This window comes from Drosophila tropicalis, unplaced genomic scaffold (assembly GCF_018151085.1).
Source record: "Drosophila tropicalis isolate 14030-0801.00 unplaced genomic scaffold, ASM1815108v1 contig_694, whole genome shotgun sequence".
Lineage (NCBI taxonomy): Eukaryota > Metazoa > Arthropoda > Insecta > Diptera > Drosophilidae > Drosophila > Drosophila tropicalis.
In genome coordinates this window covers 2,794,294-2,813,859 of record NW_027173176.1, presented here as the reverse complement: position 1 = coordinate 2,813,859, position 19,566 = coordinate 2,794,294, and the positions used below count along the sequence as shown (strand labels likewise).

Below are 19,566 nucleotides of genomic sequence, written 5' to 3'. Positions count from 1 at the left end.
ATTTGAGAAATTATAAATTCCACTCGTTTCGTTTTCGTTGTTTCAAATTGGTTACATATTTACCACTGCTATCTAAACGAATGTTTTTATAACATATGTATGTATGTGCACATTAAGTGTTTTAATAAATATATATGTATGTACATGCGAGAACATACAGAGAAAGGACTGTTTCAAAATTTGGTAATAATTTTGTTTTACATATTTAGTTTGTTACTGTTAAATCGGAATATAAAAGAGTATGCCACCCCCAAGACCTAAGGGGATAGGATTAACTACAGGCGTCACCCCAGCTCGACCAAGCTCAAATGCGCCAATGTCCGAGAGACAACAAATGGCTTTATTAATCCAAATGACAGCTACATCATCAACAGGTAAGCCACAATATTTTTCGGTTATTATTTGCAAAGTGCATAGTGTGGGTGTGAATAAACAACGGAATCATCAAAGGCTTTTGTTTTTAAAACGGCTAAATATACATTTTAAAATATCTTATGCAAATGTACATACATGTGAACAGTACGCACACATGTGTGCGTATCTCTGTGTGTATGTATGTATAGATAAATTTGTATGTATGTATGTATGTACATGTGCATGCATGTACATACAAACTTCAGAAGTTGGAGCTAAGAATTTCATTTGTCGGATGGCCGATTATTGTTAACATCCATGATCTCAACAGATAAAAAAGGTAGAAAAATAAATAAATAAAAAAAATAAATAAAATCATAAATAATGCATCTAAAGGACGAATAAGATAAAGTACTTCGTTTTTTGCCGTAGGCTGGGCTCCACCCACTGTTGAAAAAAAAAAAACTATTAACAATGAACGGATATAAAAGTTGATGTCTCGGCTGTTGTTTAACTACTGTAAAATATTAAAAGAAGTGAAAAAGAACAATTAATCACCTTTAATGGACGTGAAAAACATTTAATTTCTGTGTGTACATAGATGAAGAAAAACTGGTTATATATTATTTATAATACTTTTGTGACATACTAAAAAAAAAAAAATAGACCTGAATGCTAATTAAAATATGCGTAAAATATCATTCGTGACAAGAGTGTAGAGGAAACATAATCAATTAAGTTTATGGAAATGTGTATCCAGAGCAAACGAATTTGATTATGGTATTGTGAAGGAGTGTGTGGGGTATGTGTGTGTATACGACTTTGTGTGTGTGTGTGTGTGTGTATGAATAAAGAGGGGCGGTGGGTGGAAAAAGTGGCAAGTAAGGAGCATTGACCCGACCTCGCGAAAATTTAAAATTTCTGCTCTGTGCTCTCTGCAAATTCAAGTGCAAAATTACGCAAAAAAATCTCACAATGCTTTGGCATTTATCTATTACCTCCTACACATCATAAACTATTGATTTTATAAAGCAGAATATTAAAAATAATAAAAAATTTATTTTTTTTCTCTCATCTATGTAAATGTTTTTTGCTTGTAGATACATCACGAACGAGCACAAAAAAGACTGAAAATAAGAAAGGTGAAACTGAAATTGATGAAAATACTACTGAAAAACAAGAAGTTCTTGATGCCAAGGAAAAACCAACAACAGCAGCAACTGATGATTGCAGTTTAGACAGCCAACGCGTCGTGGCCGATGCAAATGCTGCCACTCAAAGCAGTAGCAGCAGCACTTCAGCTTCAAAACGTTGTTATTCGGATATTGAAGATGAATTCGATGAATTAGGTGAAGATAGTAAGAAGAAGAAGAAGAAGGATTCAGAGAATACGAAAGAGTTCAAAAACGCTTCATTGAAACTATCCTCGAAAGTAGATAAAAATACAAAATTATCATCAGCAAAAGCTTCACCATCTGGAAATAAATTATATTCGATTGATAAAGAACAAAACGAGATTAGCAGCAGTAATAAGAATGCCGCTGCCGCCGCCGCTGCAGCTGCTGCCGCCGATATAGAGAATGAAACAGAGGGCAGTGATGATTACAAAAGCAATGATAGTTTATACAATGGTGGTCTCAAAGTGCCGCCACTGAAAATCGTCATTCCCCAACAGAATTGCTCAATTGATACTGAAGGCAATGTTTTGCGTACGGGCAAAGTAGCTGCATCACGAAACGCTGCCCTGCCTTATGTGGTTAGCTCGAATAGTGACTCAATTGATACGATTATTTCAAATCAATGCGTAAGTCCACATGAGAGTCCACAGAAAGTGAATGCTGTGTCCTGTCCTGCCGCCGTCCTTGATGATAAGAATATTAAGCTGTTCAATGATGAGAAAAATCTAAGAGTCCTACGAAGTTCACATCGCACAGGAGTTGCAAGTGCTGAACGCAGTTCCAATAACTCTTCACCGCAGATGCAGAGTAGCTCGCCATCGCCTGCGTCATCGAATCACGCCAACGATAACACCGAAGGGAAGTCATCCTCCTACAACAATATGAGTGCAAGTCCTATACAACAGAGTCATCAGTTTGATAACGATGGCATTGCGAATGTACCCAGCCCATCGACATCGTCAACATCGTCGTCGAAAGACATTAACTCGACATCCAATGTTGATTTACATCCACGCAAACGAAAGATTAGACCAAAAAATGCCACCGAAGATAATGGAAAAAATGCCAATCCAAATCTAGACGCTTCAGTTTCCGGTGGAGAATCACATCCGCATGATTATCCCTTTACAAATGGTTTTCAAATGTTCTTAAACATTCGAAGGCAAATTGAGAAAAAATGGAAAACCTTGTACCCTGTGAAGCCGAGGCCACCACAAGGATATAATGACTATTTGCTTACAAAGCGGTCATATCTTCTCAATAAAAATACCAATACATCCGCTGCAATAGATATTCCTAATACTGTACCAGAGCCCCTAAAGAAAATCTATCGCATGCAAGAGAAGGCGAGACGCGAACTAATTGAAGCTCATACAGTGGAACGCGAGAAGCTCTGCCTAAATGTGGAACAGGAAATAATTCGGGTGCACTCAAAGGCAGCCAGAAGTATATCGGGTCAATCGGAACCCTATTCCGTTTGCACGTATCTAAAAGATGATGAGGTATACAATATGATGACACCGGAGCAAGATGAAAAGGAAAAGAGCGCACGTTGCCGCTTCAATGGAAGGCTTTTATTAAGCTGGCTGCAAGATGTCGACGATAAATGGGAAAAAATTAAGGTAGGTAACGATTGCGCTAAACTATTAAACTGTTTGCACTTCTAATAATTGTATTTGGTCTGTTTCTTTTCAGGAATTAATGGTGCTAAGACACCATAATGAAGCGGAAAGTTTACACGCTGTTCAAGTAATGGATTGGAATATAAGTGCTAAGCGGTCCAAATTATCCGACAGTATATACGAAGAAGATATTACTAAAGACCATGTACCCATTGTCTATGTGGGCGATGATTTTGATACATTGCCAACTTGAATACGTTGGAGTTCAGTCGTTAAGACGAGAATATACGGTCAAAGGGGACTTCCATTGAACATAATAGGAGCATGTGCATCCGCATAGATGTTATAAAAGAATTTGCAGCCGTATATCAAATTTTAAAATGATATATTGCTATATCTTAAATACACTATGTAGTACAATACTATAAAAACAGGATACTACAAATTTCCATCAGTTGTGTCGCGTAGAAAAAAAAAAATTGTAAATAGAGAAGTCGAACAAATTGTGAGCCTGATTTCCCAGTGTTGTACTTTTTGGTTATTAAATACTAATGTTGACACAGCCAAACACACCTATGTATAACTTTACCTGTCCTAAACATACAAAACTGTACGATACTGATGATATATGATAATGTGAAATTAAAACTATATATAGTTTCCTTCTCAAAAAAACTACTGCTACAAATAAGAAAGATCCGTTCTGTAAGTAAAACAAAACTCTTTCCCAACTTGTTCTATGAGTTAACATGAACATGGGAATGAGCGAGATGTGATTATAATGCCATCCTACTCAAATTTCTAAATTGAATTAGATTCCAATTCGATTTACATTGGTTTTACCAGCCTAAGACTAAAAATAAATAAACTCAGTCCTATAAGTCTTATAGGTCAATGTTCTTGGGACAAATCGATGTAGGCAAACTTCTACAGAAAAAGATAAATAAAATCTATAATTTAGCAATGTAGATTAAAGTTTGCTACTATAGAGCACAGCAAATCATCGCCTCGACGTCATTTAAACAAAACTATTTAAGTCGAGAAACAAACATTTTATTTATTTTTCGCTATTGATTTATATTGATTTTCCAGAATATTTGTTGCACTGTTAACAATGTCCTGTATGAGAAAAACAAAGCATCAGATTGTATGAATAAAATTAGTACAATATTTTAGATAGTTTCCAACATATATGCACCAAGGGTAGAATAGCACTTACTTGGCAAGTGTCTAAGGACACATTTTTGGTTTTTATTTCCTTTAGAATAGCTTCAGATTCCAAGCGCTTTTCCAATGGCAGGTTCCATTTGCAGTCTACAGAAAGGGCGGAGAGTGCGAAAAGTGTTGTTTCTTGTTTCGCATCGAATTCATTTATGTATTTTAGATTTTCCAATAGTACTGGAACCGTATGTTGTTTAACAAAGACTTCTGCAAAGATATTTAAGAAATACATAAAGATATATGCAATGTTGTGATTTGAAAGAATTAAGGTATGATTTGAAAAAAGTAAAAAGAAATCGAAAAAGGATCATCTGATACACAAATACGTACATACATATTTGTAACCTATATACATATGTATGTATGTACATATTTTTAATTTGCATCGTATTTATTAAAAAATCAAAATTCAATTACAGATCGGGTCACACATCAAAACCAAACATAATTACACATTCACCTTACCTCTTATAGATTTTTCAGCCGATGATAAAGATCCTATAAGGAATGCCGCTTTTATGTAGACATCATTTTGTGTAGACCGTAAGCAGGATAATAGCGTGTTTATTCCATTTATTCGAATGAATTGATTAAGGCCAGGATTAAAATTGCGAATTAGAGAGGACACGGCATAAATGGAACTTTTGGCAATATTATTATCCGCATTCTTCATATATGCGACAAGATGTGGCAAATAGTTTTCCTTTAGAAAAGTGTCCTGGCAAAATGGATTATTCTGGGCCATTTCTGCCACAATATATATAGCAAGTATTTTCAATTTGCTATCAGATTCCTTAATAAATCGCAGAAGAGTATTAGTTCCGCCCAATTTCACAAAAGAATTCGCTAAGTCAATATCATCGATTTGATCACGAATAATCTCCAAACTTTCAATTTTTTCAGCTAAATCAGTAGAATTGCTATCCAAGATAACTAAGGCCGTTTTCAAATCCTTTGTTATATCCGTTGTCATCGCTTTCAGGGCATTTTGTAAAAACAGACTTCTCTGTGAATGAAACAATGCATGGAAGTGGTATTACTTAGAAATCGATCAAAGAAAATGTTTGGTTTGCGTTTATGGGGACTAATCTGATTTGAGCCCGTCATAGTTTTCTAGAATGTTTATGCATTCGATGAATGAATGTAATTGCCCAAGGATTCCAAGGATTTGAAAAGTATGCATTGGATACTTGCAGGACAACACGTGTAATTTCATATTGCTTTGGCTTACTTACCTCAGAATCTGATTCAATCTGTTGATTTTGGGGTGAATCACAGCTGTTGGTCGGCGTGTTCTCAACTGCATATTTTAGTACTCCCTGTGAATAACAATAAACACTTTTTTAACTTTGTTTATTTTATAATAAAATACAAATTACCTGTAAATTTAACTTTCGTCTTGAATCCGGATCCATGTTTCTTATCTTTCTAGAAGTTTTGTCAAATAACAAATAACCGATCCCTGCAGATGTGCAAATTGTATCGATAGTTTTAAATAGTGATGAGCATCACGAAATATTGACATCTGGTTCCAGTCAGTTGAAGTTAATTTTAAATAACTAAATTAATGATGATGACCATCATCGGATTAATGTTTCTTAAATTTATTTTTGTAATTTTGTTTGTTTCCCCTTGTTTAGCAGGTTAACTAAGTCTTGGCAAAGTCTACAGTAACTTTTTAGCAACGTGTGTTTCATTTCCATGTTCCTATATGATGTATTTCACTGCCTCATTGGAAATGAAATGTGATTTCATCAATTCCTTTGCACTCCGATTACGTTGTTGTTATTGTTGCCAGTCATAATCATCTGTTTGATATAAACATAACATCCAAGTTGATGGAAAACTAGTTAGCCGTGGGGAAATACACAACACACACGAATATATAACAGTGAGCAAGGAAAAAAGGTGTAACCCTTGCGGGGAATAATACAACCATGCTTAGAGATCTAATAACATGGGTGTTAAACACTTATCTCGGAAAATATTTAGAAAATTTAAACTCGGCGCAGTTATCTGTTGCCCTGTTATCGGGTAAGAGACTTTCCAAATGATATACATAAGTAATTCTTTACACACATATCGTAAACCAATTGCTAAAAAATTCTTATTACTTTAGGAGAAGTTGAACTCGAAAATATCCCAATACGAAAGGATGCCCTTAGATCTTTTAATTTGCCGGTAGAAGTGTCATCGGGGAGCATTCGGAAGATCAAGCTACACATACCTGTTCGGCAATTCAGAACATCACCGTGGTGCATTTCCATTGAGGGATTATATTGTGTTGTTTGTCCCAAGGATCTTGCCAATTGGGACTACGCCAAAGAGAAGCTTCAGGATTTAGAATATAAGTTATCTGTCTTGGACAATGATGAAGCCAATTGGCGGTCCGAAAAGGGCAAAGATTTGGAATCATATTATTTTTCCTCTTATAATGGATGGCTAAAGTTCGGAACGAACATGGCCACAAATATAATTGACAATATCGAACTCAAAATATTTGATGTTCACTTTCGATACGAAGATATTGCTGATATGGGCAACAGCAAAGTTGCTACAGGCATCAAAATAGGCTCCCTAACAGCACAGAGTTGCGACCAAAACTGGACCACGGGTTCACAAAAAGTACCCACCAATAATGAAATGCATTATAAATTGATTGAACTTAAGGAATTATCTGTGTACTGGGATTGCCTGCATGACGACATCAAATGCCAATCCTTCTCTAACATGGAGCTACTAAATAATATGAAAACGACTTGCGAACAACGCCCTCATAACTACCTTATCAAGCCAATATGTGCTACAGCACGGTGGAAGCGGGACAAGAGTCAACAGGTTATTCGATCGAAAGATAAGTCTCGAGTTTCGTGTGAGCTAACGGTTCCAGAAGTCATAATCGACGTTTCCAAGGTAAGGTTTCCACAGTTTAAAGTAAAAGTAAGAGATTACATTACTTACGTTCCTTATTACAAATTTTGCAGAATCAACATGGAGAGATACTGGATAAACTTACAGGAATTCGTCAAATGAAGGAAATAAGACAATTTCGTTTGAAGCGGCCACAATCCAGTATATTGAACCACCCGAGAATGTGGTGGAAATATATTCTAGATTGTCATGGATTTAATTTTAAATCGAGTGATGAGAAATTTGTGATACTAAACGAAAATCTTCGTTATATGAGACTATGTCAAGCTGTCATCCTGAATCCAAATGAGAATTTGTCCAACGAAGATAAGGATTTTAAAGCGTATTTCGAGAGCGATAGAGACATATCAGATTTAACTATCCTGCGAAGGATATGTCTGGAGAAAGTATTTACAATGGGGCTATCATTCAAATCACAGAATGTGAAGGGAAAACATATGTTATTCCATTGGTTTCCCAATTGGATGGGCTGGTATAGTACCAATTCAACGGCAGTCAATATGGAGCAAGATGAATCGATTAAGAACTTGGAAAATGACATTTTAGTTGCCCTCGAGGACTCGTTGCAAAGTTCATCCGAATTGAAATGCGATGCCATTTTTGGATATTTTAAAATCAATTTGCTCAAAGGCGTACTTATCCTGCATTCAGAGGATCTCAATAATGTTGACAACAATAAACAATCAATTGAAATGCAATTTAATAATTTGTCGGCGTTCCTGCAAATAAGTCCGGTAATTACATCATATTCCTTTGGCGTATCACTGGGAGAAGTATATTTGCTGGATAAAACAAATATGGAGACAAAGCATCCGTATTTAATAAAGCCGCAAACGGAGAGTTTATCATTGCTAAACCAAAGTGCAAATACACTGGAGACAAATGCATTTTTTCAACTTCGCTATGAAAATGAGAATCAGCTACAATATCGTCTAAACATTAAATCAAAAAGTTTGGATCTTACATACAATAAAGATGCTATCGAATGGCTTCTACGATTTCTTACGAATGCAAACAAAAACGACAATTCCGTAGCAAATGGACATGTAAATAAAAGAACACCAAATATAATAAAGAACTGGAATCAGTTATTTGTTGGAACCGAGGTTAGTAGAAATATCTATCCTATAATATTAATCTTCTTGACATAAGCACTTAACTGGGGTTATCAATTTCGTCACTTTTTGTTTACTCTTTCTTGTAAACAGGTAAATCGCAAGATTTGGACATTTGAGATAGAAATTTTCGCACCACGAATAATATTCCTGGAGAATTACAAAATGAGCAATTCTCTGATGGTTCTAATGGATTTTGGAAAATTCGATATGCGAAAAGTAGGTTTCAAAAAGAATGTGGCAACAATTAATTCGACAATTCAAGATCAGGATCCAGCAACAGCAACTGAACCAATATCTGATAATCTAAGTGATGACGATGAAGCCTATATGACACCATGTTCCACTCCTCCAGCTTCAGAGAAAAGTGGCTCCGATTCTCCAACTTATCATGAAAATTCAATAATGGAGAATTCTGTAAATAAGAGCGCACAGCTTGCATGTGTTTTGCATAGTAAAATTTATGATAAATATTTAATAAATTTTACAAATTTGCAAGTTCTAGTTTGCAAATACGACGAAAGTTGGCAAGCCTGCTTGAAAACCTCATCAAGTTTTCATTTGATTGATAAATTTAATATCACTTTGACGCTTGAACAGCGAAATATATTTACCTCGGATCCAGAGTATCCATCGCTAATGTTATTTGGCTCATGTCCCACAATTCTGATACACGGCAATGAGGAGAATATTAATAACTTTTTCAATATTATGCATCCTATAACGAATGATCAATATTTTAATAAAATGCACACTTCTGGTGTGTATTCACTTAATGCAAGTGAACGCCTTCAAAACTATGAAACGGAGACTGTGACAAGTCGAATAGTAACAGAATTTGCAATTGGCCAATTAATAATCGAACTGCAATCAATGGAAAGAAGTATTGCTGAATTGCAAATCATTGGAGTGAGAGCGGGCTTAACAAAAGAATCGAATGTCACAAACATCACCATGGCAGTTCACGGACTTCTTCTGGTTGATGCGATACAATCATTTGGTCCTGATTTTGAGTTACTTGCCGCCAGTCATCGACAAGTTGGGTACGTTTTTTTAAAGTTTTTTCATAATTTGTAATAATTCTCACTGATTTTAATTCATGTACAGAATGGATAGCTTTTCGGGCAGCCTTAAACACAGCACAATTTGCTCACCTGTTACACCTGGATCACCAGAGCCATTGGAATGTCAAAGGCCAAGTAGTCCTCAAACCATTAAAAAGGCAATTCAAAATATACAACAAGGTAAAGAACGAATAGAATAATGTTTAATTGCTACAAAGTAGAAGAATTTTTAGGCTAACCAAAATGTTTGTCCAATTTATGATTGCAGACTCTAAACCAACAGAAAACTGCGCCGAGTCGGAACTAAATGCGCTGATATCAGTTGATATTAAAATTGTTGCACCAGATGCTCGTAGATCAGCTTATCTAAATACTATTAAAATTGCCTTCAATAGCTTGGATATTATTGGTATGTACCACCAGCAAGTCTAAAGTGTCAAATTATTCAACATCTCATTCGTTTTTGTCATTAAAGCTAATCAGGATACGATTATTGAGATTTTGAACTTTGCGAAAAGAACCATTTTGAATCAAAAGATATTTCAGGCTAACGATAGTAACAAAAAGCGTAAGGAATCCTCAAATTATGAACTAAAGGAATTTGAAAATTCTGCAAGCGGAAACCAAAACGAAATATGTTTTGATTTTTTCCGATTAAATGTTCTACTATTGTATACGATAAAAAGAGATAATTATAATATTGCCCGAAAAGTTGGCACTTTGACGCTAACCGAAGCTAAAATAAATGCTTCACTTAAATCGGATCCTTCAGTAATTGGATCATTGGGTGGCATACAAGTTATCGATATAACACCAGAAGCTATATGTCATCAAAGGATTCTATCTGTTGGTCGTGATCAAACAATACGTATACCGAAAGAGAACAGGGAAGCAGTCCTAAGCAACTTGTCGAATGAGATCTATTTAAAGCAATTGGATGACGACTATAATGGAGAAATTGATGCCTTAAGTTTTAAAAGCCAATGGAACGATAAAACGGCATGCAATGTTGTTGTTCGAGTAGCATCGGTCTCTTACACACATTGTCCTAGATTTCTACAAGATGTTACTGCCTGCATTACTTACTTCAAACAGAGTTTCGGGTAAGCAAGAATATAATGATTTCAAAATTGATCATATATATAAGACAATCATTTTATAGAGAGTTCTTTACATCTCTTGGGAACAAGGCAAGTGATATAGCCAAAGAATTTGTTCAGCAAATAAAAGACCAAACCGGACCAGCACAGCAGAAACCAAATCGTCGTGTAAATACATTGACTTCGTAAGTGTACGACCTAATTAATTTAAATAACTAAAACCTCCATATGGTTTATTTTCCATTTCAGCTTAGATATTATAATAAACAGTCCAGTTATCATTTTGCCAACCTCAAGTGGAAGTAGTGAAGTCCTTGTGGCAAATTTGGGAAAAATAAGCTGCTCAAATTATTATGTGCATGATGACTTGATGCACAGCTCCAATGATTTTGATGAAACCTATGCAATAGAGATTAAAAATATTAATTTATTCTCGCTAAATATCGACGAGGCCAGCAGCAATGACTTGCTTATGCATACAGCAAAAGGATATAACTTTAACAAGAGGGATGTCAATCCAATTCTACATGACACAGCAGTTAATTTGAATGTATGCACCGCATATGATCGCAAAAATGTCGATGAGAACAAGTTGCAAAAGATTTTTGTAAGTAATTGTATATGTATTTGATGCATTGTTATTATAAAACTGAAATATTTGGCCATTTTATTAGGTTATTGGAAGTATGGTTGAAACGCTAAAGGTTTCTCTTTATCGAAAACAATATGAACAACTTATCGAGTCAATTCGAAATGCTACGAATTTTTCAACTGAATTATCGCAAGACATTAAAGAGCCCGAACAAAACAGAAGCATTAAACCAAATGAGATAATTGCTGATAAGGAGATCATTAGCACTACAACTCAATTCTCAGTGCCTGTATTTGAAATACATTTGCAAAACGAACATCATGACGATTTAATAAATGTCACCTTTAAGGATTTTAATGTGAAACACGATGTCGAAGGCAGCGAAAAAAATGTTGAGATAACTTTAAAGTCAGTGCTAATGGAGGATTTAAAATCAGACATGACATCTCCGTTCAGAAATATGGTCACTTCAGTGAATCTCGAGAAGGGCTTGCAAAAAAAGCAACACACCTCATTGTCTTGTCCGGATTTGCCACACTTTTGTAGTTCTGATAAGAATACATCTTCTTCGGTGCCTTCAAATATTTATGATTATGTTAAATTGAAAAACTTTGATGGAGAACTCAAGTCGGTCTTCTGCAAAAAGAATCAATTGAGCAATACAAAAGATAATCAAAATTTGGTTATTTACAAATCACATTCGGGTCGTTCAACCAAAAAGAATGCACAAAATAAGTTCGAACAAAATAGTTCAATACATTTTAATTGTCTAAACTTGGCCATGTGTGTGGACAGATGGTATACAGTCTTTGATTTCTTTGGTCTTACATCGGAGAGTGATGGTAACAATCAGTTGACGGTAGAGAAAGAACCCATACCGAAAAGTAAGTACCATATATGTATGTACATATGATCATAATTTGAATGATTACAAACAATTTTCCTTCCCAGGTGTAATTGATTTTTACAGTAAACTGAAGGTATCGATAAAATCTTTAAACTTTACGCTAATACGAAATGAGTCTCTGCTGTCGAGGCTTAATGTTTCGAATGCATTGTTTGTGATAACACAAGAAGACGTCTGTAAAACGACTGAAGGCTGCTTGGGTTCACTTGCGGTCTATGATCTAACAAAGTTTGGACAAATTTATAAACAAAAGTTTCAAACAAGTGGTCCAGAGGCTTTAAATTTCGTTTATAAGAAGTAAGCAATTGTTTCAAGTATTTACAAACTAATTATGACTAGTTAATACATATCCTTAATTGCAGAAAACTTTCCAATTTGGAAACATTAAACGTTTTGGAGAGCGATTCAACGTTGCGCATTAATATGGCATCAGTTCACTATATACATACAAAACGATTTGTAATTGAATTACAAATGTTTGTTAAAGAGCTACTGCAATTGCAAACTGTAAGATATTTATCCCATTAACCAGATAAATTCGCTAAATTAACTTGCTTTATTTTGTTTTCAGCCCGTTATGCGAAAGCTAAAGAAACAAAATCCTCAGAGTAGTCCTTACTCACAACCATCGAAAATTAAACTATTTATTCAAGCAGACTCTCCAGTAATTGTCTTACCGGCAAGTTATAACAAGGATGAAGTAATAATTGCTAATTTGGGTCAACTAAGTTTGGTCAATAGCTTTCATTTTGCAAGTGATGAGTGTATAATAAGCAAGAAGCTCAAGTGTCCCGACGATATGGAAATTTTGGATGTAATGCAAATCGATTTGGTCAATATAAATCTTTACTCTGGCAAACGAAACCCAACGACGACGGTCCAGAATGACAAGACCAATGACAAGGACTGGATTATAGCAAACATACATTTTCATAAACAAGGGCGTCAATTGTTTAAGGAATCTTTTCACCTCAACCTTCAGGTCGAACGTAATCTCAATCCAGACTTGAATCGCGTTTGCCCCGATATCAGTATTAAGGGAACTGTGTCCAAATTGAATGGTGTAATTGATATTCAACAGTATAAGCTAATTCGCACACTTCTCGACAATAATATAGGCGAACGAGTAGATGATATATATGTGAATTATTCGACATCCATTGAGAAACTTTCGACCGTGAATTTGCTAACCCACAATGCTGGCCATCAGACTGTTTTGAATTTACTCTCCATAAGGATACTTTTGGAAGATGTTTCCCTATTGTTGGCCTTGAATACGACACCAAATGTCGATCTAGAGCCTTTGGCATGTATACACTTTATAAAATCTTCTTTGGAAATTGATATATTCAGTGATGGATCACAGGACATTGATCTCATATCGAGTAACATAATGATTGTTGATGAAAGAAACACCTACGATGGATCAAATGTCTTTCGAAATATACTGCAGGCCTCAAAAAAGGATACACTACCAACGAATTCAGTGCAAGTGGAAGTGCATTGCCGGAAAACGCAAAAGTTGTGTAAATATACGATAATGCTCAACAATATGAGAGTGTTTGCTCTCTTAAATTTCCTAGAACAATTGAAAAACTATTTGCAAGGCGACCAATGGGCAAGCAATTATCCTGTCAGCAATACTCCGATCCAAGTGCCTCATAAATCTTCATCACAGATAAATAGTGATAGTCCACTCACAGAGTTTGTGATCAATATAACAGATTCTGAAATAATATTCGCCGAGCAATGCAGTCGTATCGACTCGAATGCCATTATATTGAAAAGCACAACGGTCATTTCATATAAGCCGGAGAGTAATTCAGTACCCTTATCCATAGATATCAATCATTTGGAAATTTTCTCGTGCACACTAGATGCCGAAGATGAAAGTGCACTTTCCATAATTGATCCATTCACACTGAATATAGAGCTGCGAAACAATTGCCTAACAATACTCATCCAAAAGCCATTGAACATACGTTTATCGTATGTGGATGTTAAATTGTTTTTAAGAATGGCAAAGCTATTTCCAAACCAGGCAATGCAATCGCAGAACGTATTATCGAAAACCAATTCAGATCTTGAGAAAATAGCTCCACTTCTTGCCATGGGTTTTGAAATATCAGATTGCTGGCGTGCAATGAAACTGCACAATTGGAAAATAAATGATGCTGCCCTTTGGCTGTCTCAGCAGAAGATTGATACTAAACGAAATCTGGCATTGGATTTGACGACGGCCGTTGTAGATGCCAATTGTATATCAGTATTTATTATTGATGACTGCATGGATGCTGATGTCCCATTGCTTGAAATATCGCTATCAAAGGTATTGGTTAATTATAAATTTAAGACAAGGGAAAGGAAAAATGAAGACTATGAGACGAGCTTCTTTACGGGCGGCAATATAGATACCGAAGTGACTGTTAATTATTACAATCGCCGTCTAAGTGGATGGGAGCCTGTTGTCGAAGTTTGGGAGTGCTCAGTGAAATGGAAATTGATTAAAACGCAGATTGATTACAAGAAGAGATTCGAGATTTGTGTAAATAGTAAACAATTGCTGAAACTGAATGTAACATCAACATTTATAGAACTGTTTAATATGGTTCTGAAGAACTGGACAATTGATTTTAATGAATGCTCTCTGGATAATAATACAAAGAATGTCCGCACTCGTACACCATTTATACCATTCGCCCTACAAAACCTGACTGGTACACCGCTTCTTTTTAAGCCAATCTATGCTCAAGTTGAGGATGTTACGTGTGCGGACTTTCATCAAATGGAATTTATAAAGAATTGGATATCTGTCCAGCCAAATGAGACAAAAATATTTGATTTTGTGCAGAAAACCAAATTACGTCACATTGATTCACATCAATTGAATTTACATCAAATTCTAGTTCAAATCCATGGATGGACCCTGATTGGCCCAATTTCGGTGGATAAAGTAGGCGTATTCTTTCGCACTGTTAACTTGGATCCTTTGTATACAAAGAAAACCAGAATCGTATTTGATATATCGCTAATCGGATCGGCGCAAAAGTTAATCAAGGTGAAATCATCATTGAGCATAATCAATAAATTGGATCGAGAGATATTTTTAAAGATGATATTGAATAAGGATCAATGTGACGGCCTGACCTCCATCAGTGCAATCGGAAGTAATGATGAGCTATGTCTACCTTTGAAGTTCATCGATGCATCACTGTATATAGCACACAACACGGGTGATAGTAAACGCAAAGTGTTTGCAAGTAATTACGAGGAGATCGGATTTAGCAACAATGAGATAAATTGGAAAACATGTGATAAAGAGAATGTGCAAAAGCTGCAGACTTGCTACGATGATAATAAGAGCACATTGTACACATTGATAAACATAAACAAGGAATTGTATCCCTCTAAAGAGAATTTACCGGGGCACACAATAACACTCTTACCCCCATTAAAGTTAAATAATATGCTTTGTTGTGATATCGTTTTTAAAATACATGAATTTGCCGCAGGCAGAATTAATGCATCTGAGAGCACCAATCTCTATAATGTCAATGTATGTGAGCCCTTTAATTTAAACATCACATTGGATAATTTTCATTTGTCCGGACAATTGAAAATTCCTATGAGCCACAGTGGTATTGTTGAGCCCAAGTTGAAATTGATCGATACCCAGAATAGAGAGCTACATTTGCGTGTATCCATTCAGTCGTTTCAAGGCAAAGGAATGGAAATCTATATAAGTGCCCCAGTTTGGATAATCAACAAAACTGGCCTGCCGCTCATTTTCAAACAAGAAGGCACTAACAACAATGCGGCTGGACAATTTGAGGAACACGAAACTGCGCGACAAGTCGCCCCATTAATGTTCTCCTTCTCTGATCAGGAAGGTTCTCCAGCGTTGGAAGTACGTCTTGGCAAAGTTTTTGGTGCCAATAACACGGTAAGCCTAACGGATCTTTAAATCGAATCATGAATTTTGTTTTTGAGTATTCTTTTTAATTATTTTTAGTGGTGCAAAAGTTTTATAATGCATAAGAACATTACGCACAGGGAGCTACGTGCGGAGAATACAAAAGGATGCTATGCCATAGGCATAACTGTTCGTAGGGGAAGAGGTTTATATGCTTGTACAACATTTGTGATATTATCTCCCCGCTTTCAACTATATAACAAGAGCGGTTATAAGCTTGAGTTTATACAACATTGTGATATTAATGCTCATGTAAGTACTCGCTCACATTTTCTCCCGTCGTTTTAATATGATAAAAACTTTGATTTTAGGATTACCCAAGTATTCGGCATACAATATCGGCCCCAATCGATTGCAACTTTGCATTCCATTGGCCAAATTGTGATAAAGATCCAGTGATTTGTGTACGCATCCCAGATGTGGACTGTTGTTGCTGGTCAAAAGGCATACCCATTAATTCTGCTCAAAGTTTGTACATAAATATACGAAATGAATGGGGTGAAATGTTCTTTCTACGCTTGGAAGTAATTTCAAAGGATGCCACGTATATACTTCTATTTACGGATGCCAGATGCTTACCACCTCCAATTCGGATTGATAATTGTGCCGAAGTGGCTATTAATTTCTCACAATTGCGCTCCAAGCCGGTGTGGGCGACACCAGTTCGTGCCCAGTCATCGCTATCATATGTCTTGGATGATCCATTTGGCAGTCAAACGTTGCTTCTTGAAGCACCGGGGGGAAACATGATTGAGTTTCCCATAAATAAGCCAAATATAACCAAATCATTGACATATTCGAATTTCATCTATATCGCCTTTCAAGACACTTTCGATCGATACGGTGTAAGCGACAAGAAACCAGATCAGAAACATAGGCAATTAGTTTTGGGTGTTCGAAATCGCAAAGTTGTTATAGTCGAAAGAAACTCTGGCGATCGATCGCAATTGTGGCTAATGAACTCCAATGGCCAGTTGGAACATGAAGGATCCACACCGCCCATACAATCGAACGAGAGTAATGCAGTTCGTTTTGTCCTGGACTTGGAGAAGCCACCAAATCCAACAGAATACACCACTTTAGTGATACGAACACCAAATAAGCAAAGAGCTACGACCCAACAATGGCGATTTGAAAATGGGCGCCTAATGTGTCATGCAAATATGTGTGTGCAGGTGAGAATCATTTTGTCAAGGACACAAATAAGACATTATTATTGTGATTGTTATATTTATTCACAGTTTTACGGAAAACAAGGAATGTCTGCAGATTGTGAAGCTGTTCTGGGACGCATCGAGTATGATCCCAGTTGTAATGAATCAATACCGAGTCATCAGCATATTGTGGCACAAAAGTTACGTCCTGGTTCTGGCCAGTTGGAGATTTCAACCAAAATGGATGGACCCATTTGCACTGTGGAGGTGTGTGACATCAAACTTAAGCAGAATTCAATACATTTGGCACCCGATTTGGTCTGGACTCATGCATCCATAAATAATCGACAAATTGCCGATGAGGGAAAAATATCACATTTACATGAATATCAGGTACTATAGAGATGAAGCAATCTAAAGGATTATTTCATTTACTATTAATCCTGTTTTTCATTTCAGATATTTGTTGAACTTTTAAAAGGTATTGGAATTTCAATAATTGCTCGCAAACCATGTGAGGAAATTATGTTTATAAGCCTAGATCGCATATCTTGTGATATTATACAAAATTCTTTGGAGAAGTCATTGAACTTAAATATATCGTATATACAGATCGATAATCAGCTATTAGATGCTGTTAACCAAGTTGCTTTGCACACTTGTAAGCCAAGTGAAGACGATGCACAAAAAAATGCAGTCGTTCTTAAATTGAAAATGCTACCAAGCCCTAATAATTGCGCAATAATATTTAAGTATTTTACTTTGGATTTAAAACCGTATATTGCGTGTCTAGAAGAAAAGCTAATACTAAAAGTTGCTTCATTTCTTGGCTATGGCAAACTAAGTGGCCGGAGTTCTGGACTACCTTATGATTTTGGCAATATTGATGAAAAACATGTTTTGAAAGATATGAAGCGATATTACTTTGAAAATATTAGCATTGGTTCAACCCAGGTAAATATATTTATATTGTTTTTATTATCTCAATATCTAATTATATATTTGTTTGTTCGTTTTTTAAATGAATAAGGTGCGATTGTCGGCCTTTACTTCATCCAAGCTTCCTCCAGAATTGTTGGAGACCAAAAAATCGTTGGGTCTAATTTTAATCAAATTTGAAGATGCATTAATTGAGCTCGACAGTTTTACGGACAAGTATCATTTCGAGACCATGGAAGTTTACTTGAAGGCAATGAAAACGCATTATGTAAACCAGGTTAAATGGCATGCTGCTTCCATTTTGGGTAGTGTGGATTTCCTTGGGAACCCACTAGGATTTGCCAATGATCTTTCTGAAGGTGTATCTGGTCTAATATTTGAAGGCTCAGTCAAAAGTCTTGTGAAAAATGTTGCCCATGGCATATCGAACTCAACGGCAAAGCTTACGGAAACATTATCAGATAGCCTGGGCAAGGTGGTCCTGGATGAGCATGACAATGAAGCAAGACAACGAATTTTGGAGATTCAGACAAATTCATCTAGTAGCCACCTGGCAGCAGGACTGAAAGGTTTTGGCTTTGGATTACTTGGCGGAGTTACCAGTATTGTACGGCACACCTACGATGGTGCTCAATCTGAAGGTGTCCCGGGATTCCTTAGTGGACTTGGAAAAGGGATTGTTGGCACTGTTACAAAACCAATTATCGGGATGTTGGATTTGGCATCAGAGACAGCCAGTGCTGTTCGCGAAACCAGTCGGGATGCACATAGAAATTCACCAGGTAGAAAAAGATTACCCAGATGTGTAACTGGAGCGCCCGGTGGACTTTTACCCTTGTATTCCAGTCGTCAAAGTAAAGGACAACAATACTTGTATCATATAAATCGTAAACACTTTACCGAAAAGATAATATCATACGAGCCCAATCTCTGGAGCGATCGAGAAGCCCGGTTACGTCTATTGGTTTCAACCGAGTATATACGAATATTTTCATTATGCGACAACGCCCCCACCATTATGTTTGAATGTCATTTAGGTGAAATTCTTTCATGTCATCCACTAGTAACGAATTCGGGAACTACGCCCTCCACAAGTAAAGTATCCACCAGCTACTATATAGAAATATCAACAAATCTTCCGAAAGTCACAAGACCGCGAATAAGATGTCGAACTGAGGAATGTGCTGAAGCTGCATCTAGATGTGTAAGTTTCGCAAATACTTTTCAATTGCTAGAAATTCTTTTATAATCTTCTTCTATACCCTTTCAGATAAACTACGCTAAAAGTGTATTCGATGAACGTGAACACACTGTTTTGTAATATACCAAAAATTATAATAAATATATATATGTATATTTTTTTAAGACATCTCTTTGTTATTGGGACACAGGGTACAAAGGGGGAGATTGTATAGA

General features: G+C 36.1%; 3 protein-coding genes across 3 annotated transcripts; 2 read left to right on the top strand and 1 right to left on the bottom strand.

Annotated features, from left to right (window-relative positions):
• The first annotated feature begins 117 nt into the window (after positions 1 to 117).
• On the top strand, positions 118 to 3,722 carry LOC137579284 (ankyrin repeat domain-containing protein 11). The gene is made up of 3 exons (XM_068293003.1): positions 118 to 374; positions 1,455 to 3,154; positions 3,228 to 3,722. The coding sequence occupies exons 1-3, from the start codon at positions 242 to 244 to the stop codon at positions 3,405 to 3,407; spliced, it is 2,013 nt and encodes a 670-aa protein (XP_068149104.1). The 5' UTR covers positions 118 to 241; the 3' UTR covers positions 3,408 to 3,722.
• A 463-nt stretch (positions 3,723 to 4,185) lies between these two features.
• Positions 4,186 to 5,891, bottom strand: LOC137579051 (uncharacterized). The gene is made up of 5 exons (XM_068292730.1): positions 5,755 to 5,891; positions 5,611 to 5,694; positions 4,841 to 5,381; positions 4,374 to 4,582; positions 4,186 to 4,273 (listed from the first exon to the last, which is right to left on the bottom strand). The coding sequence occupies exons 1-5, from the start codon at positions 5,788 to 5,790 to the stop codon at positions 4,208 to 4,210; spliced, it is 936 nt and encodes a 311-aa protein (XP_068148831.1). The 5' UTR covers positions 5,791 to 5,891; the 3' UTR covers positions 4,186 to 4,207.
• Positions 5,892 to 6,169: 278 nt separating this feature from the next.
• Vps13D (vacuolar protein sorting 13D) lies at positions 6,170 to 19,515 on the top strand. Its single transcript, XM_068292497.1, has 19 exons — positions 6,170 to 6,409; positions 6,495 to 7,288; positions 7,360 to 8,412; positions 8,515 to 9,464; positions 9,529 to 9,665; positions 9,754 to 9,894; positions 9,961 to 10,588; positions 10,648 to 10,770; positions 10,835 to 11,192; positions 11,260 to 12,061; positions 12,129 to 12,381; positions 12,447 to 12,591; positions 12,656 to 16,027; positions 16,097 to 16,309; positions 16,369 to 17,232; positions 17,299 to 17,604; positions 17,671 to 18,165; positions 18,242 to 19,354; positions 19,421 to 19,515. Exons 1-19 carry the CDS (start codon positions 6,313 to 6,315, stop codon positions 19,469 to 19,471), a joined length of 11,895 nt encoding a protein of 3,964 aa, XP_068148598.1. The 5' UTR covers positions 6,170 to 6,312; the 3' UTR covers positions 19,472 to 19,515.
• The last annotated feature ends 51 nt before the right edge of the window (positions 19,516 to 19,566 follow it).

Excerpts from the sequence above, each read along its gene's own strand:
- Vps13D (XM_068292497.1), top strand. The coding sequence starts at position 6,313 with ATGCTTAGAGATCTAATAACATGGGTGTTAAACACTTATCTCGGAAAA. Across the intron at positions 9,465-9,528 it reads GCCAGTCATCGACAAGTTGG|AATGGATAGCTTTTCGGGCA; the intron begins GTACGTTTTTTT and ends ATTCATGTACAG. Across the intron at positions 16,028-16,096 it reads TTTTTGGTGCCAATAACACG|TGGTGCAAAAGTTTTATAAT; the intron begins GTAAGCCTAACG and ends AATTATTTTTAG.
- LOC137579051 (XM_068292730.1), bottom strand. The coding sequence starts at position 5,790 with ATGGATCCGGATTCAAGACGAAAGTTAAATTTACAG. Across the intron at positions 4,583-4,840 it reads GGCTGAAAAATCTATAAGAG|AAGTCTTTGTTAAACAACAT; the intron begins GTAAGGTGAATG and ends ATATCTTTGCAG. Across the intron at positions 4,274-4,373 it reads TGTCCTTAGACACTTGCCAA|GACATTGTTAACAGTGCAAC; the intron begins GTAAGTGCTATT and ends TTTCTCATACAG.
- LOC137579284 (XM_068293003.1), top strand. The coding sequence starts at position 242 with ATGCCACCCCCAAGACCTAAGGGGATAGGATTAACTACAGGCGTCACC. Across the intron at positions 375-1,454 it reads GACAGCTACATCATCAACAG|ATACATCACGAACGAGCACA; the intron begins GTAAGCCACAAT and ends TTTTGCTTGTAG. Across the intron at positions 3,155-3,227 it reads ATAAATGGGAAAAAATTAAG|GAATTAATGGTGCTAAGACA; the intron begins GTAGGTAACGAT and ends GTTTCTTTTCAG.